Source organism: Peromyscus californicus, unplaced genomic scaffold, assembly GCF_007827085.1.
Source record: "Peromyscus californicus insignis strain IS unplaced genomic scaffold, ASM782708v3 Scaffold_6__1_contigs__length_162567912, whole genome shotgun sequence".
Lineage (NCBI taxonomy): Eukaryota > Metazoa > Chordata > Mammalia > Rodentia > Cricetidae > Peromyscus > Peromyscus californicus.
In genome coordinates, this window is record NW_026294584.1 from 47,413,831 (window position 1) to 47,434,255 (window position 20,425).

Genomic DNA, 20,425 nt, shown 5'->3' on the forward strand with positions numbered 1-20,425 from the left:
TGCTCCCAGCCATGATGATCATGAACTAAACCTATGAAAATGTAAGCCACCCTAATTAAATGTTTTTTCCTTTATAAGGGTTGCCATGGTCATGGTGTCTCTTCACAGCAATAGAAACCCTAACTAAGACAGAGATGAAAAGCTTGATTGAGCATTTTAGGGCTAGAATAAAAGCTCTCCCTCTGCCATGGATACACATTTCCTGGAGGGTGGCAGGTAATGCCACTTAGCTTGGGAGTGGCAGCATAAACCCTGCCCTGATTATCCCTATTACAGGGAGTGATCTCCATTTAGCTGTATGAGATCAAATCCATTTGTTCCCTCCAAAGATTAGGCCCTCTATTGTTGCTAATCTGCTAAGAAAATAAAGGGGGGTGGTGGTGGTGACTGAGGGAGTTGGCTATGCCAATAGTGGCCAGGATGTCCTCTCGATCTACCAGGTTGTTTGGGGGCACCAGACAATCACAGTCATCCTCCATCAAGATGTTCAGTTAGTTATATGGACCTTAAGCAGTGTTCTTCAAATCCCAGTGGGGAAGGGTCTATCCTGGATTATCTGCTACCAATGTTACAGGGGGCTTGGGATGGAGGGTGTTGGGCTAGACTACTACTATTAAATTGGTTTTATGGGAAGGACAAAGAATTTTATCTCCTAAAGAAGACCTGTGTAGTGAGTCTTTCTGTGTCTCACCAGGCAGCTCCCAAATAACAACATGGAAACTTCTTATTAATCATGAAAGCTCAGCCTTAGGTTAGGCTTGTTTTTAACTAGCTCTTATAACTTAAATTAATCCATTTCTGTTAATCTACATTCTGTCATGTACCACCCATCTTGCTTCCTCCGTGTTTCCTTGAGTCTCTCTAGAGTGCCTCCTCCTCCTTCCTCTCTCTGCCTGGAAGTCCTGCTTATACCTCCTGCCTAGCTATTGGCCATTCTGCTCTTTATTACAATCACAGCAATACATCTTCACACAGTATGCAAGTATCCCTCAACAGACCCACAGAGAGAAAGCGAATGCCACTGGGAAGTGAAAGCACACTGAAAAAGAGGAGGGCAGCTGATGCAGGGAATGCAGGAATGGCTGTTCTTCAAAGTGAAATGACAACTGGAGATCAAGATGGCCTAAGATGCAAAGAAGGCAAAAGCAGTCATTGTCTCAAAGTGGCATTTAGAGATAAGCAGAAGAAGGACTAGCCACATACAGAGCAACAAAGAACAGAATGACAAACTTTGTTCTCACTAAGGAGTTGGGGGGGTTCCAGGGCTGGGAATCTGCCAGGGGCTCTGCATTGGATGTCCTGTGGGCTTCCAAGTCCTTACCCCTTCCAGACTTCTGCCCTCCTTTTCTCCCTGATTGGTCCTGCCAAGGGTATCCAGCTGAGCAGTAAGTAGTTTGTAACAGTTGTGGGGGAGCATGGGGGTGAGGGAGACAAGCCTGGAACCCAAGAGAAGCCCCCTTAAAGGGTCCCAACCCACTTATCCCATTCATTTGGAGGCTAGAGATGTGTTAAGTTCAGAGATATAGTCCATCAGATCAGCTATTGAAGTAGATGCTATTGAGGCCATTAGTAGCCAGAGGTTATGGCTCCTGACCTACAACTCTGTAGGCTATTATGAGAGCCAAGATGAAGCAGTCTGCAGCATCTTTGATACAACTGTGGCTTCCTCAACTTAGTTCTTTGCCTTCTGTATTTCCTTTTGACTCCCATTGACTTCTAGATTAAAATCTGCTGCATGTAGGATTTTCTATCTCCAAGTGTCAATGGGATTTCAGGAGGTGTGGGGGAGCATGTGTAAAATGTCCCAATGTGAGTTGGGGCTTGGCTGTGTCTTCTCTTTTAAGATTGGCTTCCCTTGATCTGTTTCTAGTCTCAGCTGTGGTGAGCTCTGTGTGGAGACAGTCTGAGGGGATCCATGTCACTGTGAAATCTCTAGCCACACAGTCTGACCAGTGACTCCATCTTACCTGAAGGTGACAAGTAACAAAATGAGCACTCTGAAGACACCTTTAGCTTTGTGACAATTTCCTCCTAATTAAAACATCCCTTTCAGGAGGGAGGAGAGAGACAGAGAGATTCAGGAAGTAAAAGATTTCACATAACTGGGGAAGTAGAAACAATCATAAGGGCCCTCCCCAAGGTTACAGAAACAGTAACCCATCACCACTGAGAAGGGGAGCTTGCAGACCAGCCTGCCTCGGAGAGACTCTCCTTTGGCCAGCTTCAAGGAGACTCTGAACTGTCAAACTGACTTTAAATCACACACGAAGTTCTAGGGATGCAGTTTTTGTGAGTTGTTACCCAAGCTGAGATGGGCTTTTGAGTGATGCAGCTGCCTTAAAGCTGCTGATGTTCCTGTAAATAACCCCTCACCCATACTCCTGTGAGTAACCCCTCACCCATACTCCTGTGAGTAACCCCTCACCCATATTCCTGTGAGTAACCTCTCACCCATACTCCTGAGAGTAACCCCAATAAACTCATTAGTTTACCCATGTTATACTTGGGTAGATTTGCTGTTTGGGGTATTGTTGGTTATCTATAGTGAATAGTTGTCTGTCTCTTTGATGTACTGTCAATGAGTGAGGCTCAGAACTCCTTAGTCTTGATGTTTTTCTCCCAGGCTCACTTTGAGACATGAGGTACAGCCGCCCTGTGATCTGGGAGCTCCACACTTCACTGGGCATCCCCTGATATAACCCCATGTTATTGGAAATAATCATTTCTAAACTAGAGATTTGGATTTTTATTTTCTCACATACTTTCTATTTTGTACCTCTTTTTCCTTTTATAAGGAGCAAATACTAGTTTTATACATCCATTAAGTGAAAGTTGAGAATTCTTTAGAATGATTATTGAAATATAAGCAAGAGTAATGAGATTGTGTTACTTTATAAATGGCAGTGAGAGAATTCCCTACTTGGAAAAAAGATTAATTAGGAGCTAGATCTCACTTGATAAACTGAAATAAATTCCAGCTTCTGAAGATCTAGCCCCAGGAAAATGTTTCAATGCTTTGTTTACAATGGTTTACCTTGAAATATATTCCAGTAGAAACTAACTGGAAACCAACTATAGACCTGAGTATAGTGAAAATAAATGTCCATAAAATTGAACCTCCAAGAACCATTAAAATGTTTGGTGTAAAAGCAATTTAAAATGATTTTTTACAAATGTGGAGAAAGTTTGTTTGACTGTATGAACTTTAGAAATATACTTGTACATAAAAATAGACACAATCACATATGCAGAGCAACCGTTATAATTAAAAACATATGCAAGATGGAGGAAGACAGTATTGTGCAGCGCCAGCCTGAGTAGTCTGACAAACCTAGTTTTTCCACATTTATAAGCATTTTTACTTTTCATATTCTCCATACTGTGTATACATAACATTTTAAAATCATGAAGGGATTTTTATTAAATAGGTGCAAAAATTTTTGAAGTTTATTCTGAACACAACTGGTCAAGTCATCAAATCTGAAAGAAATGCAGAGAAGAATGAAATAGGAAAGAAAAGAAGGGAAGTAGGGAAGGAGGGAGGGAGAGAGGGAGGGAGAGAGAGAGAGAGAGAGGAATTTTAGTAGTAAAAGGTCATGTCCAAATGACTAGCGGGTAATTTCTATTTTTAGAACAGTTCACCCCCACAATCTCACAGCAGTTGTGTGAGCACAAATGAAATCACAGGCACCTCCAGAGCCACACCTGGCACAGAAGCTACTAAAAATCCACATAAATAATTTTCTGCAAGGACGTCAGCCAATTGACTGTTTAATCTCCCACTGACATCCCCTGCAATTACTACTGTGGCTGATGACAGCGGGTTCAGAAATAACTCATGTGGCTGGAGAGTAGTGGGCTCTCCGTGCTAACCTATCAGAATGATTGAGATAAGCCTCCTCGGTTTTGAATTTTCTTTTTCCTCTAGCTGAGAACTTCTTGAACACCCACAGGGTTCACTAGAGTATGTCTACTCTCACAGCAATGGCCCTTCTTAAGTAAACTTACGAGTTCATCTTTCACTCCGTGTTATTTATGTCCACAAACCTGCGTGGGCACTCCAACAGCAGCCTTTGCATTCTGCAGCAGGGAGGCTTGGCAATCTGGAGCGTTTAATTAGTCTCATGAAACACTGAAATGGACTTCCGGTTCCAATGCCCGCCCCTAGGCTGTGGCTGCTTGCCTGTAGGAAGAGGCTGCCTCCTCAAGGACACAAAACCTTTGACAGCTTCCTAATGTAGGCCAGAGATAACCATCGGCTCTCTCTCAAAACTGATTCGGCAGCAACCATGGCCACCTTCGTGGAGCTCAGTACCAAAGCCAAGATGCCCATCGTGGGCCTGGGCACCTGGCAGGTGGGTGTGCAATCTTTGAACAACTGCTTCTTTCAAGTGAGAAGGGCTTCTTGGCAATCCTCTTGTTTACACAGCCTTTTGGCCGGGTGGGGGGTGGGGGTGGGGGTGCTGAGGGTTGGAACCCTGGAGCCAGGACCCAATTTGCTTTCAGCTTTTGCACTGCTTCAAGCCTCAGAACTCAGACTGGCTTTTCTCAGCAGGATGATAACTTCCCAAACAAGTGTCAGGTGTCCAGCTGTCCCTGGACTTGACAGTGAACAGGGAACAATCGGCTCCAGGCAGTTTCTCTTTGTGTAAGCTTTTCCTCTGAATTACTTTATAATTTACAGGTTTGGACTGTGTATTGATTTCTGTCTGAGTTATTTCAAGACAGACCACTGAGCTCCAAAATGACCCAGCTTCCCTTGCCGCCCAAGGTGAAGGACTCCATTGGGAGCGTCCTAGTGGCCTGGGAGCCTGTGGGCAAAGGGAGAGTCTCAGACCCCCCGCCCAGGCTACTGAATTGGCACCTGCACTTTATAAGGACCCCCATGTGTTCCCACACATTAAAGTCTGAGCAGTATGCGGATGACAGAGAGCCTGGGCTGGGAGTCAACTCAGGTCCACTTTGGCTGTGTCCATCTCTCCTAGCAGGTTGTTCCAAGGCCCATCCCAGTGCCTAGTGAAGCAGATTGCTCCAACTCAGAAATTTCACATCCATCAAAACAGTAAATAATCACGTGCAGATCTCCTGGAAACATCAGCTGAGACAAACTTTCAAAATTCCAGCAGCGATGTAGAGACTGTAAAGGAGTCGTTTTCAGGAGGAGCCCGGGGCTGTTGGCGGCGAGGACAATGTGCTGCTCATCAAAGTGTGTGAGGAGAGTGGGGCTTGGGCCTGGCCGCCAGTGCCTCTGAGTGGCTGGCAGCAATTCCTTGTCTCCATGATGGTATAGCTGTTGTCGCTGTTTTATAAACTTCTTGATGTTTGACAATTACATAAAGAACTTCTAGACTTTGTGAGAGGTGGGTTTACTTGTTGTCTGAGACCGGCTCATGTAGCTCAGGCAGCTGCAGAGCTTATTAAGTGGCTGAGACTGGCCTTGATCTCCTGAGCAACCCCTCCACCTCTCCATCCCCAAAGCCTGAAATGACAAGCATAGGCCACCACCCCCAGAATCTGAGGGTTACTTTTATTTTTAGTCAGACAACGATGAGTTCCAGGCTGTCCCCAGCCTCACTGTCTTCCTGCCTTTATCTCCCTCATGCTGGGCTTCAGGCTTGCACTATGATACACGGCTAATGATGAGTTTTGAGTTCTGTTTTTTCAGGCAGCGTCTCACTGTCTAGCATGGAACCTGTTATGTAGAACAGACTGGCCACAAAAATCACAGAGATCAGCCTGCCTCTACCTCTATACTGCTGGGATTAAAAGCGTGTATTACCATGCCTGGCTTAACTTTTTTTTCTGTTACATGTTTTATTTGTTTGTTAGTATGGTTGTGTGCATGCAAACATATACATACTCAAGTATCTTTATGCCATGGTGTGCATGTGGCCTTCAAAAGGATTATTTGTATGAGTCAGTTCTTTCCTTCTACCATGTGAGTCTGAGGATTGAACTCAGATCCTAAGATTTGGCAGCAAGCTCCTTTACCCTATGACTTACCTTTCTTGTTCTGAGAAGTGAATTTTAAGTGTTTATTTTCCTAATCCAATATCTGCTTGGTTAGTTGAGATCAGAAGATGGTATTTCAAATGTTCTTTTGTTTTGTTTCTTTTTCTTATTGGCAGAAACGAAAATCCATTGCTATATAGTTTCCGATTGTTTCTTTCCCCTGAGACAGTGGTTATATAATGGATTGTGCATGGATCTGCAATCCTATCCAGTGCCTTACTAAGTGACAGGGGATATACTAGAATCTTTACATTTGTTGGGACAAGCAAGGAGCACAAGGACCTCATTGGGCAGACTGTCTTGGCTGTTATTTTGCTGTCAAGGTTTAAAGAAACTAGAATCTGCTCAATCTCAAATGTTCCATGGTAGAGTTCATATTAACTCATCATGACTATAGTTTAAGTGCCTATAACTGTCTAGGGTCTGAAAATTCCTCTGGGACACTTTAGATTTGAGTTTAGCCTTCAGCAAGTTGCCATCCATCACTCCTAGCAACTAGAGACCCTTCAAGATCAGCCTCGATTAGAGAAGAGTTCATTTTTGACTAAGACAGGGCATGGGTGATAATCACAAAATCAATTTACAGTTTATAATAACACATATGAATCAAGACCAATAAATGAGGCCAATTATATTATATGCTAACTATAAAAATTAATAAAACAATTCACTATTCTTTTAAAGACTTTTCCAAAGCAGGTTTTCCCAGCCCCACCACCCCACCCTCCATGTACTTGAAGTAGATCTCAGTAAGGCTGTGGTTTTGAGAATCTGGTCTATGTGGAGCTTGTTAGAGGTGGACTTGGGAGAATGGCTTCTAATGGTCTCTTCTATTGCCTTTCAGTCTTCCCTAGATCAAGTCAAGGAAGCTGTGAAGGCCGCCATTGATGCTGGATATCGCCACATTGACTGTGCCTATGTCTATCAGAATGAGAATGAAGTAGGAGAAGCCCTCCAAGAGAAGATCAAAGAGAAGGCTGTGAAGCGGGAGGACCTCTTCATTGTCAGCAAGGTACAATGGCCCACTTTGTGGACATGACTTCTAGGCAAGTGGAAGCATCAAGAGCTTTATCTGACATTCCTCTCTGCTATATTCTCCCAGCCCCTTTCTCCCACCTCCATCATATCTCTGGATGTACATCCACACCAAATCAGTACTAGTAAGAAAATGCTGATGCTGGTCCCCCTACTGTATTGGTTCTCCTATAGTAGAGATGACTCCATTGAACCTCCTGGTGTTCTTGGCCTCCTGTTTTCAGTCAGTGTGATCTACTCTCCAAGTGGCAGTAAGGGGTATGATTGGGATGGCCCCTGAACCTTACTGCTTAACATTACTGTGGTCTGAATGACTCTGGCCTTGATGTTCTCAGATGTGTGTGTATTAGAAATGGTGGGAGCAAGGCGGGCGGTGGTGGCGCACGCCTTTAATCCCAGCACTCGGGAGGCAGAGGCAGGCGGATCTCTGTGAGTTTGAGGTCAGCCTGGGCTACCAAGTGAGTTCCAGGAGAGGCGCAAAGCTACACAGAGAAATCCTGTCTCGAAAAACCAAAAAAAAAAAAAAAAAAAAAAAAAAAAAAAAAAAAAAAAAAAATGGTGGGAGCATCATTTATTGTCATGAAGGACCCTCCTTTCATTTCAAATCAGTAAAATATATGGATTATAAATTGTTATAAAACAGAGGTGTTGAGTGTTAGGTATTTGAGGAGCTTTGGTCCTGGACTGGACACAGCATGCTAAAGCACTCTTGTTCCAGGAAATTGTAACTGGTGTGACAGATAGGCCCACTGTTGGAGCAGTGTGACTGATGTTCTTGGGGATAAGAGAGTACTGAAAGGATCATCTGTTCCCAGTGACAGAAGGATACTTGAACTTTAAGGATCAGACACAATTTCTTCCCTCTGAGAGCTGACAGCCAAGAAAGAGAATAACACGGGAATTTCAACTTCTAATCAGTGGTCAAATGTGCTAAATGAAACAGAACACCAAGAGTATGGAAGAACACACATGCGTGACCTTGACTTGATGAGTGTTGGTGACTTACTTGCTGTCTTTCTTAACCAACTTTATTATATATGAATGGCCCCACTTCCTTGTCACCTGCAGCTGTGGCCCACCTTCTTTGAGAAAAGCCTGGTGAAGAAAGCCTTTCAGAAAACCCTCACGGATCTGAAACTGGACTATCTGGACCTCTATCTGATTCACTGGCCACAGGGATTCCAGGTTTGAGCTGCTCTTTGCCTCATCTGCAGCCACTGAGCAAATGCTAGAACATAGCAGCTGCACCTGAGCTGGGGGATGGGGATGGGCTGTATCAGTAGTTTTGTGCATAGCAGAAAGCCAGTGGTCTATAAAGCATGTAGGTGGGCCTTTCTGTCCTGCCAGTCAACTCCCAAATAACCACACAGAGACTTATTATTAATTATAAATGCTTGGCCAATAGCTTAGGCTTGTTACCAACCAGCTCTTACAACTTAAATTTAACCCATATTTATTAATTTACATGCTGCCACTTGGCTCATGGCTTGTTTCCTCATCTTCTACATGTCCTGCTTTCTCTGCATCTGACTGAGCTCTTCCTCATCTCTGAGCTCTCTCCCCATGTCTGTAAGTCCTGTCTACCCTCTCCCTGCCTACCTATTGGCCATTAAGCTCTTTACTAAACCACTGAGAGCAACACATCTTCACAGTGTATAAAAAGACTGTTCCATAACCAAAGCAGTCTAGGGCAGTGTGTGGAGCACCACGTGCTTGTGTTCTCTTACAATTGGTTTGAGAGAAACTGATTCTTGCCAGCTCAGACAAACTACAAACTGACCTGTCATCTTCCTATTCATTCCCTGCCCAGGTCCCCTGGGCAGAGAGGATACGACTCTCTTGGGATAGTCTTGTATAACACACTTCAAGGATCAACCCTCCTGCCATTTATAGCCCCCCTGCACTGGTGCATAGCATCCAGGAGCAAACCCCAGATATAGTAATGCTGACAGATAATATAATCTGAAAAACGAAAGGTCTGTCTGTGTCTGGGACCCCACTCCTGCCTGCTCCTCAGGGTTGAAAGGGGTTGGGGAGGGTCTGCGGAGATGGCTCTGCAGTTAAGAACACTGGTTGCACTTCTAGAGGATGCAGGCTTGATTTTTAGCATCCACATGGACGTTCATAACCGTCTACAACTCCAGTTCCAAAGGATCAGATATCCTCTTCTTGCCTCCACAGGCACTTGACAAGCATGTGGTTACACAGACATACACGCAGGCAAGATAATCATTCACATAAAAACAAAAAACAACCAAAAAATAAAGAACAAAATAAAAAAAAAGACCAAGTCTTTTTAAAAAAGTGAGTGTTGGGGGGAATTGAAGTGATGTGAATTCTCATTCTGATGCACATGTGACCAGTTTTGGTGATGATGGCATACTATTCCAAACTTCAGGCTTTAGGCTGACTTTAGGCTGCAAGGATAGACGCTAGTTTGTATCTTCCCCTGTTAGCCATGCCCGTTGATGTAACCTTTGTCTAATAACCTTGAAGCCAACATGCCCCTCAAGTTTCTATGGGTTTAGGTATGTTGGGTTAGTTTCCATAGTGACAATAACAGCTCTTATAATATATTAAGGGCAGATGGCAAAGCAGTGTCCATCAGGGTCCGACACATAGGGTCTACATTCCACCGTGGATCGCTACAGAGATTATATTGAAGTTTGCTGTCTGACGTGTGTTCCCCAAAGTGTGACGAATGGCTGTGCATAGCATCCAGGAGCAAACCCCAGATACAGTAATGCTGACAGATAATATAATTGAAAAACGACAGGTCTGTCTGTGTCTGGGACCCCACTCCTGCCTGGTAGGCCATTGTCCTCAAACCTTGCTTTACAGAGCCAGGCATCCAGATGTAGGTCCTAATGAGCTTTTTGTTTTGCGTTTACAGTCTGGAAATGGACTTTTCCCAACAGACGATAAAGGCAACATTCTTGCTGGTAAATCCACATTCTTGGATGCGTGGGAGGTACGTTGCAGCTTCTTCAAGTATGCTCAAAACTTCCATCAGGCCCCCTTGACACTCCACCCTGGCATGAAAATGCCCAAGTGCCCTGTGTCTAACTTTACCACTATGATTTACAAGTTTCCTCTCTCTTTTCTACTCATTTATTTGATTTGGGGGAAGGTGTGCTTGTGGAAGTCAGAAAATACTTGTAGCATAAGAATCAGAGAGGGAAGGAAGGAATTGTCTGATCCCAGGGGAGACCTTAAAGGGAGAGTTTAAATTGTACCTGGAAAAGGAATGTGAACGAAGGTGGTAAAATCATGACGAGAGGCCGGACCTTCACTTTTTCTTCTGGGTTACAGCTGTCCTGGGGAGAGGTAGAAGCACTGGAACCAGCCATGGGGACACCACAGTCTAGATGGAAATCCACTTTAGGGCTTCACTTGACCTTGCCATGCAGGAGCCATTCCTCCTATCCAAGGACTAAGCCAAGCCAGCATCCCTGTATCCTCCTACAGCCATCAAACGGTCTTCCTTACCGTGACAGGGCATGGAGGAACTGGTGGATGAAGGGCTAGTGAAAGCCCTGGGCATCTCCAACTTCAACCACGTGCAGATTGAAAGGCTCCTGAGCAAGCCTGGGCTGAAACACAAGCCAGTGACCAACCAGGTAAATTCTCATTGGTGAAGGAAGGGTCCTGCTCTGTGACTGCTTCCACACTGGGAGGCAATTTCCATACTATCTGCTGAGTCTCATCTCTGAGGTCTGTGTTCAGGATGCTCAGGGAGGTAGGAGGCAGATCTCTGGACCTGGTCTGTAGCACATCTATCAGTGGGCTGCATTTGGTCTTTGTTGTTTCTCCTGCAGAAAAGTTCTTCTGAGCCAATCAGAAATCCGACCTACTTCCCTAGTGACAGATGTTTTCTCTTGCAGGTCGAGTGTCACCCATACCTCACCCAGGAGAAACTGATCCAGTACTGCCGCTCCAAGGGCATCACTGTCACGGCCTACAGTCCTCTAGGCTCCCCAGACAGACCTAAGTAAGGCTTCAGAGCAGTGGCTCTTTCTTTTAACACTCTTAAACAGTGTTTGATAATTGGTTCATAATTTCTAAGGCACAGGAAAAGAATGTGTCTATCTTTGGCAATGTGTTGAGCCACCCAAGAGGGAATGCAGCTGTAATAATGTTTGGGAAAACCCAACAGTAGTCCTGGCTGATGCTCAGAGAATATGCTATTTCCATCTTGCAGTGCTGGGTCACATTTTTCAATCGCTAAAGCTCCTGGTCCCATAGATGGGCTTCTGGGAGAGACACAAAGCTCTCTCTCTTTTTTTTCCTGTCTCTCAGAAGGAGAAGGCTGTTGTGCTCAACCCTGACACTGTCCTGGCAGTAATATTCATGGGCATGTACTAGCCATAGTGATTTTCACTCCAGCCATCTTTCCGCTTCTAGTGTCAATCCAGAGGACCCTGTAGTACTGGAGATTCCCAAGATTAAAGAAATCGCTGCCAAGCACAAGAAAACGGCAGCCCAGGTAAAATAGAGTGTTTCCCCCTTTTATCTAGCAAGCCGTCCTTGTCGGCATGTGTTTTATTTGCATTGCCTTCTTTTAATCTGTTAGAGGGGAAGAAATGAGAAATGTCAGTCTGTTGGGATCTCCTGGTAGTACCACTGGCATCAGAGAGGGGCTGCCTCTGTTCATCGTCTTCCTGTCAAGGCCCTAGGCTCAGCCTCAAGGACATGGGTAACTGGACACAGTCTCAGCCTTGTGACCACAGGCTACCCTCTGCCTTCCTAACTAGGGAGACTGCAGTGCTGCTTCCAGCATCAGAGGCTGTAAGACGAGGACTGGCAAGGACTCTAATAATAGCTAAAGCCACAAAGAAACACAGATCCATTTTCTTATTTATCACACTAGGAGGGTTCCCTGTAGGTAACTGGATACCTGCTGTCCCCTCTTTGTGCACAGGTCCTGATTCGGTTCCATGTCCAAAGGAATGTGGTGGTAATCCCCAAGTCTGTGACACCCTCCCGCATACAGGAGAACATTCAGGTAAGACGTGGGCTGAACATCTGCTATTCCTCAGTGGAGTGGGGCTTTAATCCCACTCCTTCAGGGCCAGTGTGTCTTCCCTTCCGACTAGCTACTTGATTGACACGTAGGCTAGGAAGCTGGCCTCAGCAGAGCTGCAGCGAACACGTGGGCCACGGATGGGTTGGAGGCAGGCACTAGCAAAGGCCTGTCAGGTCTGAGCACGTGCGCTTTATCCCACTGCCAAGATTCTGGCTTACTGTTGAGCACTTAGATCACAGGCCACACACTGTCCTGGTCAACTGTGGACTATCTTGGTCTACTCACCCTTTTTCAAAGGGGATAGAACGGATTGAAAAAACCATGTCTCTGATAGACCCCTCAAGGATTTCAGTCATTGCACACACTGTGTATACCTACAGACCCTCCTTGTGTAATACTAATACTTCTAAATAATCCAGCCATAATTTAGAGAATAATTTGGATGCATTGTGCATGTAATGGGAGAAACACCTATACCTTAGATCCCAACAACACTTTCCTTGCTAAGGACGTTTTCGGAACTTTCTAGGTCTTTGACTTCCAATTGAGTGATGAGGAGATGGCCACTATTCTCAGCTTGAACAGAAACTGGAGGGCCTGTGTCCTGCGTGCGTAAGTGGCACCCGGTTAAGTACGAGGGTGATCAGGCCTTTATCTAAGGTTGTAAAGGGTACAAGGGTGATCAGGCCTTTATCTAAGGTTGTAAAGGGTACAAGGGTGATCAGGCCTTTATCTAAGGTTGTAAAGGGTAAGTGGGAAGGAATGAAAGACATGTAGGATTAGGGATGGCTTCAAATACTATTTTCTGGCTGTTGTGAAAAATGAACGTCTGAGTCCTGGGGAATCACCAGGAGTAGAGACATTGTTATTTGATGCTCATTTTCCGAATCTCACACACACAGGAAGGAGTTGTCACTCCTCTGTGGGAGCTGGAGTTCTTATTCCCTCTTAGATCATACCTGTTGCTTCTATGGAACAATTTCTTCTTCATGCTTGTTGCTGCAGGGCAAGTCATATTGAGGACTTTCCTTTCCACGTGGAATATTGAAGCTGAATTACCTGATGAGCCTGCCCAATGGTCCCTCTTCGATGACGTGCAATCCACTCCTCAGGACTACTATTTTTGCCCAGCATACCAGATATCACACAAAGCCAGCCATGATAAGGCAATTCTGCATCTAAATTCTCATGCCCAACTAGAAGCAGGCTGTCACAGAGAAATGTGACTCAGTAAAGGACTATGGTTTTCACTAATTTAATCTGGCCAAATGTCTGTCTAACCCCAGGAATACTGGTAATCCTGAGGCTATAAAGATAAAATAATAAAAATAACAATAGTCACAAACATTTTCAACACCTTCAGAAGTGCTTTTTTTTTTTTTTGGTTTTTTCGAGACAGGGTTTCTCTGTGTAGCTTTGCGCCTTTCCTGGAACTCGCTTTGGAGACCAGGCTGGCCTCGAACTCACAGAGATCCGCCTGTCTCTGCCTCCCGAGTGCTGGGATTAAAGGCGTGCGCCACCACTGCCCGGCCAGAAGTGCTTTTTGAACGATGAACTCATCGGGTCCAACTTTTCATCATTCATATTGCTGAGGGCCCCAGGTAATAACAGGCTAAAGCAAGTTTTGAAAGAAGCTCTCTGAGAGAGTTCAAAGCACTTTGAGACCCTCCTCTTCCCAAGCCTTCTCCTGAAGCATCAATCTAATTAATCTTTATCAATTAAAAAAAAATGGGAGTCAGGGAAAGAACCTGAAAGATCCGAGAAGCAGAGAGCAGCTACCAGTCACCTCATACCTTTTCCATTCCTCCGTCCAAAAGGGCTGAGATCCTCTCTCAGCCCTGCCTTACTACTTCCTGTCCCCTCTCTGTCCACAGTCCTCCAAACCTCTGTGGTTAATTTTGGTTGGCTTGTGGCTAGCTCCGCCCTCTGACTCCAAACAAGCCTTATTTGTCAGAACACAATCAAAATATTACACAACATTCTCCTGGCCAGTACCTTCCTCTTTCCCCGACGGCTTTCTTGACTGTTTCCTCTTGTTGCTCTTTCATCCTGCCTTTGAAATACCTCATGACAAAGGGTCAACGCTGTTGGTGTAAGAGCCCTTAAAATTCACACAATTCCACCATTCCTTGAGAGAAAGTATAATATTTCTGGGAATGGGACAGGGAATCGGGATGTCTGGATAGGACATTTACTATTGCCATTAATCTGGAACATGTCCTTCTTTCTATAGAGAACTATTTTTAGGAACCATTTCTAGAAAACATTTTTAGAAACTATTCCAATCATCTAGGAATGTCCACAAGAGAGCACAATGAGCAACTGGCCATCCATTTTACAAATTAAATAATTAAAAATAAATAATGCTAACGTTTTGCCCCATTTAGTCCAAATGCTTTTTAAAAAGAAATTTATTAAAGAACCAAGTAGTATTCTGGACAGTGGAGAACCACTCTACACTACCCTCATCCTTGTTCCCCATAATCAATGTCCATTGAAGACAACTGAGTCACCTCATTCTCTGCTGCTCATGGCCCTCCCTACGCTCATATAAATTTCCTGCTCTGCTCTTCCCCAGGGCCCATGGGCATGGGGATGGGCAGACACCTGCTATTCAATGTTCTAGTCAGATGGCTTCTTGTGTGATTGCTCAGCGAGGTTCTAATAGGAGGCTGAAAATCTGCAGAAAGAGAAAGGCATTAGTATATCTGTCCACGCAATCCCAGCTCTTCCTTGAAGCCTTCACGCTGATTCTGACTCCTACCAGTTGACACCACTTTTGGGGTTAGGGCATCCCCTGCCTCCCAGAAGAGTTGGTTGTTTTTACTCTTTACTCCTTGGGGGACCCACCACCCAGCTCCCACATAATCGCACAGAGGCTTATTCTTATGAATGCCCTGTGGGAGTCCAGCTCCCACCTTTCAAAGGGTTCTTGGGGGGAGGAGAGAAGAATGAGGAAGTATTAGAAATATAGGCAGAGACGCAGAGAAAGACAGAGATACAGGATAGCTTCGGGAATGTCCTGGGTCAATACCCAGTCACCTCAAGGTTTATTCCAAAGGGCTTTTTATAATATGCCAAGGGGTGTGGCAAAAGACCTCCCCCTTTCAAGATCAAAGCACGACATACAGCCAAGTGTAGACCCTTCAAGACACCTGGTAACCACACCTGTGGCCAAATCATCCCATTATGCAGCCCTGCTGGGTAAAGCAAGCCCAGATTCTCTGACCCTGAGGAAGATCTCACTAGAGAGCCTCTGTGGGTCCCTGCATGCCCAGTCTTAGCTTAGCTTGTTTCTAGCCAGCTTTTCTTAACTTAAATTATCCCATCTACCTTTTGCCTTTGGGCTTTTCTCTTTCTCTATTCTATATATCTTTCTTTACTTTTTACTCTAGGGCTGGTTGTTCAGCTGGGTGGCTGGCCCCTGCTGCCCTCCTCTCCTTCTCCTTCTCTCACTCCACCTTCTCTTTTTCTCCTATTTATTCTCTCTGCCTGGCAGCCCCACCTATCCTTTTTCTCCTGCCTAGCTATTGGCCAATCAGCTCTTTATTAGACCAATCAGGTGTTTTAGACAGGCACAGTAACACAGCTTCACAGTTAAACAAAGGCAACATAAAGAATGCAACACATCTTTGCATCATTAAACAAATATTTCACAGCATAAATGAATATAACACACTTTAAAATAATATTCTACAACAGGGAGTGGTGGTCTCTTCCTGCTGCTGCTAACCTTGGAATTACCTCTTACTCCTTTGCTTGATATCCCAGCTCTTCCACCAAGGTTTCAGAAGAGTGGAGCTTGCTTTTGAGGCTTTGATGTTTTCTTCCTTGACTCTCCCTGACTCTGGTGACTGCTGGAATCCTTGTGGCTCTTTGCTATGTAGCTGCTGAACTCATTTCTTCCTCTGCCTTCCCATGATGTTCTTATACCAGTCACTGGATTCATGACCCGCTCTCACCATTACACTCTCCCACCAAGACATGAGCTGTGGAATCTTAGAGGGAAGCAGATTTGTGAGAATAAAAATATCCACAAGGCTAGCTGTGCTCTCTCTAAGAACCTTCTCCTGGTGTTAACTATAAAACAATACTTGTAATAATGAGATGGCCTGATGTCGTGGTTATTTATTTCTAGCACTGAGGAGTCTGATGCAGGAAGATTGCAAAAAGATCCAGGCTGGCTCTAGCAACTATCAGGGGCCGATTGGAGAGCCTGCTCCAAGGCCACCCCCAGGGTGATGCAAGAAAATCCACGAAGGTGGCGAGGACTAGACTTTTTCTGAGGGTGTTTAGAAATAAGGTTCTATCTGACTGGTAAAATAAGAAAACACACATACTTTCTGATGTTAACTTTCTCTTTTACTTCATCTTAAGAATGTCTCTTAACTCTTTCTGTCTCCACATTGCTACATATCTCCACACTGCTACATTCTATACATACAGCTACATACCTTTGTCTTTACATACATGCAGCCATACATCTCTATACACAGTTACATCTGTTTATACATGTCTACACATCTTTCTTCTACATTATTCACTCACTCTTTATTCACTCACTCTTTCACCCACTCATTCCCTCACACTTATCTCATATGTCTTTTTCATCTTCATCTCTCACCCAGCACACACAAACACACACACACACACACACACACACACACACACACACACACACACACACTCTGCAGCAGCTCTCACATAGCTCTACACAGCCATCTCTCTCCACACCACCACGGCTGCTCCACCCTCAGCCAAACTCTGGATAACTATAAGTTACATTTTCAAGGCCCTACCTATTCTCACAAGTTAAGTCACATATAGGCTAGTAATGTCACATTGACCCACGCACATAGTTCTGAGTTGGTGAGTGGTCCCAGACATTAAACAATTGACTGAACCTTAAGCAGCCAGGGTATGTGCAGAAAGGGAGCTACTGCAAGGTCTGTGTCTTGATGTAAACAGCCTGGCCTTGATTTAGCAATAAACACTACCTGGGAATTAGTCTTTGTGTAGATTCTGTAGGGGCAGCTTGGTCTGTTTTGAACTAGTTCTAAGGTCTTTGCAAAATGTGTAAAAGGCTGTCTTTGAGCCTGAGAATACTGTTACTTTCCTGTGTCAGTAAAGAAGAGTATTCTGGTAATATTTCTGTTCATCAGAATTATACAGCTTAAACAGAAATCCACAGCTAAACATTTGCCCAGAGATGTAAAATACACTACCCTTTGGCTGTGGAAAGCACCCCACAGTTGTTCTTATTAGGGAGACATAACAGTGGCACCCGAGAAAGTTACAGACAGAAAACAACCAGTTTCCACAGCCAGTGACCCCACAGCTTTGCCAGGTGGGGCTCCCCATCAGGGAGTTACACATCTGGTGGGTCGGCTTGTCAGACACTAGTCACCTGCTGTATACTCCCACAGCCCTCAGTAGGCAACCTAGTCACACACACACACACACACACACACACACACACACACACACACACTATCTCTCTGTCTCTCTGTCTCTCTCTCTCTCTAACACACACACATACAAATGGGCCACATACATTACTCACAATGGTCTTCAGAACACACAACCTGTCAAGTGTCCTCTCACAAGTACAGAGACAGGAGGAGGGACCTGTAAGTTGGAAGTCACGACTCCTCTAAATATTAATATTTCTACATCTTCCAAAGTAAGTTCCCCCTTCTTCCTGCCTTAGAGATGCTGCAGCTCTAGAGACAGGCTCTTTCTCTAATGACGAACTGTAGCAGTTTCTAAAGGTCCTGGGTCCGTCCCTTCAGTGACCAATTCTTTCATTTTTTTAATTGAAAATTTTTTTTTTTTTTTTTTTTGGTTTTTTCGAGACAGGGTTTCTCTGTGTAGCTTTGCGCCTTTCCTGGAACTCGCTTTGGAGACCAGGCTGGCCTCGAACTCACAAAGATCCTCCTGGCTCTGCCTCCCGAGTGTTGGGATTAAAGGCGTGTGCCACCACCGCCCGGCTAATTGAAAATTTTTATACAGTGTATTCTGGTAGTGGTTTCCCCTCCTCCAATGTCTTCAAGATTCTTTCCATCTCCCACCCACCCAACTCTACACCCTTCTCTCTGTGTCTTTGGAAAGCAAACAAATAGGCAAAAACACAAACAAACAAACAAACCAGGAAACACACACCACACCACACCACAACACACAAAAAACCTTAGAAACACAAGAACAGAAACCATCACTTTTGCCTGAGCTCTGACAGGGAAAAGTAACCTCACGAAAATGAACTTTCATGCTCCTTCTCTGACTCCATCACTGAAGCGCAGCATCTCTCTGAGCTTGGCTTCATCTGTTTATGAATGAACAGTACTGGAAAGCCAGTGTCTCTGTGGTAGTTCTCAGGCTCTGGAGTCTTGTGACTTCACTCCATTCTCCCAGGAAGCTGGAAGCCAAGTTCTGGGACAAGCGTGTAAACACAGGCCTCATAATTATCAGCCAGCACCATCATCCCTTAAGAATTCACCAGACAAGGAGCTGCACACTCTCAGCTGCGTGCTCTCCTAGCTCTGAGGAGCTGAAGGGTTTGCTCTGCCCCAGTGGAGGCCTGCCCTACTTCAGCATGGGGTGAGCCTAGGATAGCAGCCAAGGCCACATCTAACTGCCAGGACAAATACAGTTGGGGGCTTTGGGTTGCCGAAGAGAGGATGGCGCTGGTTCAGGAACTTCACCCTGGGTCAGCCAGTGACTCTCAAGTCTAGTTGGGGTTAGAGACCATCGTACGGTGTTACAGCATCATAGTCTGGTAGTGTTCCAACACCACCAATGACCAGGAACTCCATTCCTGATGAATCCTTGGGAAATGCTCTGTTTAGGAAACTCTTATGGGCTTGCCTCTACTTTCTTCCTGTGCATCTTAATTCTGTGCACAGTGAAAGCATAGAACAGGCTGTCCTAGCCTTCAGCAAAGCAGGAAAGCCCCCCAAATACTAAATCTATCTGTTTTACGCCTTTGTTCTACTCATTTGGTTTCTTGATAAATATATCCAATGAATGGATACAGTTGAAATTCAATCAATTAGCATGAATAACGTCTTCCAGGATCGTGATATACCAGGGTATCCTCCATACCTGGCTAGTTCAAAGAGCTCCTAGTGCTTCTCAGCACACTCCTTCAGCTTCTCCTAGAGGACCATTCTGACCTTTTTCTCTTTTTGATATGCCTGGGTGCAATGGCTCTGTCCATATCTGGTATGGTCCATTTTTATCATCAACATGATTAGAATAAGAAAATATCTAGGACATTACTGAGGCACACCTCCTCTGAGTGCCTTCATGGAAGTGTCTCCTGATAGCAGTAACTGAGAGAGGGAGACCTACCCCAAAGGTGGTGGCACATTCCTAAGAGGTGGCTGAATGAAAGAGGGAAAGGAAAAGCCTAGCTGAGTTCCAGAATTTATTTCTTATTTCTTCCTGTTTCCCGATACAAGCACAAAGCCTTCTATTCCTCCAACAGGCCCTCCCCACCACAATGGACTATGCCCTCCCACACTGTAAGCCAGAAAACCTATACACTCTCTTAAGTTGCTTTCTGCTAAGGATTTCACAACAGGAACTAACCAACACGGTATCCAAGGTCAGTCAAACCTTAATGGGTTCATTCACCTGTCCAGAGATAAATGGAAGAGAAAAACAATGTTTGCCATGGGGCTAAAAACCAAACAAGGCAGAGTTAGCACAATGCCAAAGAAGAAATGCCATGAGAATCAATATGAGCAAGAGGCAGCCTTCTGTACTTTCTGCCTCCAGAAACCAAGGTGAACTGTCACGTTATTTCACCTCAGGATATCTGAACCCTATATACTAACAGCACAGATAATATTGAAGCCATCTTCTCTGCTTCCTCATAGCCAAAGTATTCTCACAATCTATGTATTTAAAATTCCCTCACTACCTTATATCCAAGCTAATAAGGGAAGCACGTCATACTACCAGTGCAAAATATCTATCAAACAACAGTACTGTTTACCCAATCACCATTTTGAACCTGATTTCAGTGAATGTCTGCTCTTTTTATATATGGATTCTGATATATTTGTTTCCAGAAGCTCCAGGAGACTTCTGTAGTCAAGAATCCTATCGATGCTGATTTGAGTAAATCAGAACATGCTCCAGGAAATGTAAATAAGAGAGATAATTCCCAGGATTAGCAAAAAGAAAAGAAAGGATGAGTAGAAGCCTTGGGAAATCATTATCTTATGGGGCTGGAATAATGGGGCGGGAAAGCCTGGCCTTGAGAAGGAAGGGCTACATATATACCCTCCAGCTACACCAGCACCCAGAGTACACTGACACCTTCCACATCTCTTCATCACTCCT

General features: G+C 44.7%; 1 protein-coding gene across 1 annotated transcript; it reads left to right on the top strand.

Annotated features, from left to right (window-relative positions):
• The first annotated feature begins 4,163 nt into the window (after positions 1 to 4,163).
• LOC128098826 (aldo-keto reductase family 1 member B7-like) lies at positions 4,164 to 13,420 on the top strand. Its single transcript, XM_052720262.1, has 10 exons — positions 4,164 to 4,355; positions 6,857 to 7,024; positions 8,116 to 8,232; positions 9,941 to 10,018; positions 10,545 to 10,667; positions 10,932 to 11,038; positions 11,452 to 11,533; positions 11,969 to 12,052; positions 12,603 to 12,685; positions 13,079 to 13,420. Exons 1-10 carry the CDS (start codon positions 4,290 to 4,292, stop codon positions 13,119 to 13,121), a joined length of 951 nt encoding a protein of 316 aa, XP_052576222.1. The 5' UTR covers positions 4,164 to 4,289; the 3' UTR covers positions 13,122 to 13,420.
• The last annotated feature ends 7,005 nt before the right edge of the window (positions 13,421 to 20,425 follow it).

What these genes read in the sequence shown, in the direction of transcription:
- LOC128098826 (XM_052720262.1), top strand. Translation starts at nt 4,290, where the DNA reads ATGGCCACCTTCGTGGAGCTCAGTACCAAAGCCAAGATGCCCATCGTG. An exon ending in TGGGCCTGGGCACCTGGCAG is followed by an intron (nt 4,356 to 6,856) that starts GTGGGTGTGCAA and finishes ATTGCCTTTCAG; the next exon opens with TCTTCCCTAGATCAAGTCAA. An exon ending in GCATACAGGAGAACATTCAG is followed by an intron (nt 12,053 to 12,602) that starts GTAAGACGTGGG and finishes GGAACTTTCTAG; the next exon opens with GTCTTTGACTTCCAATTGAG.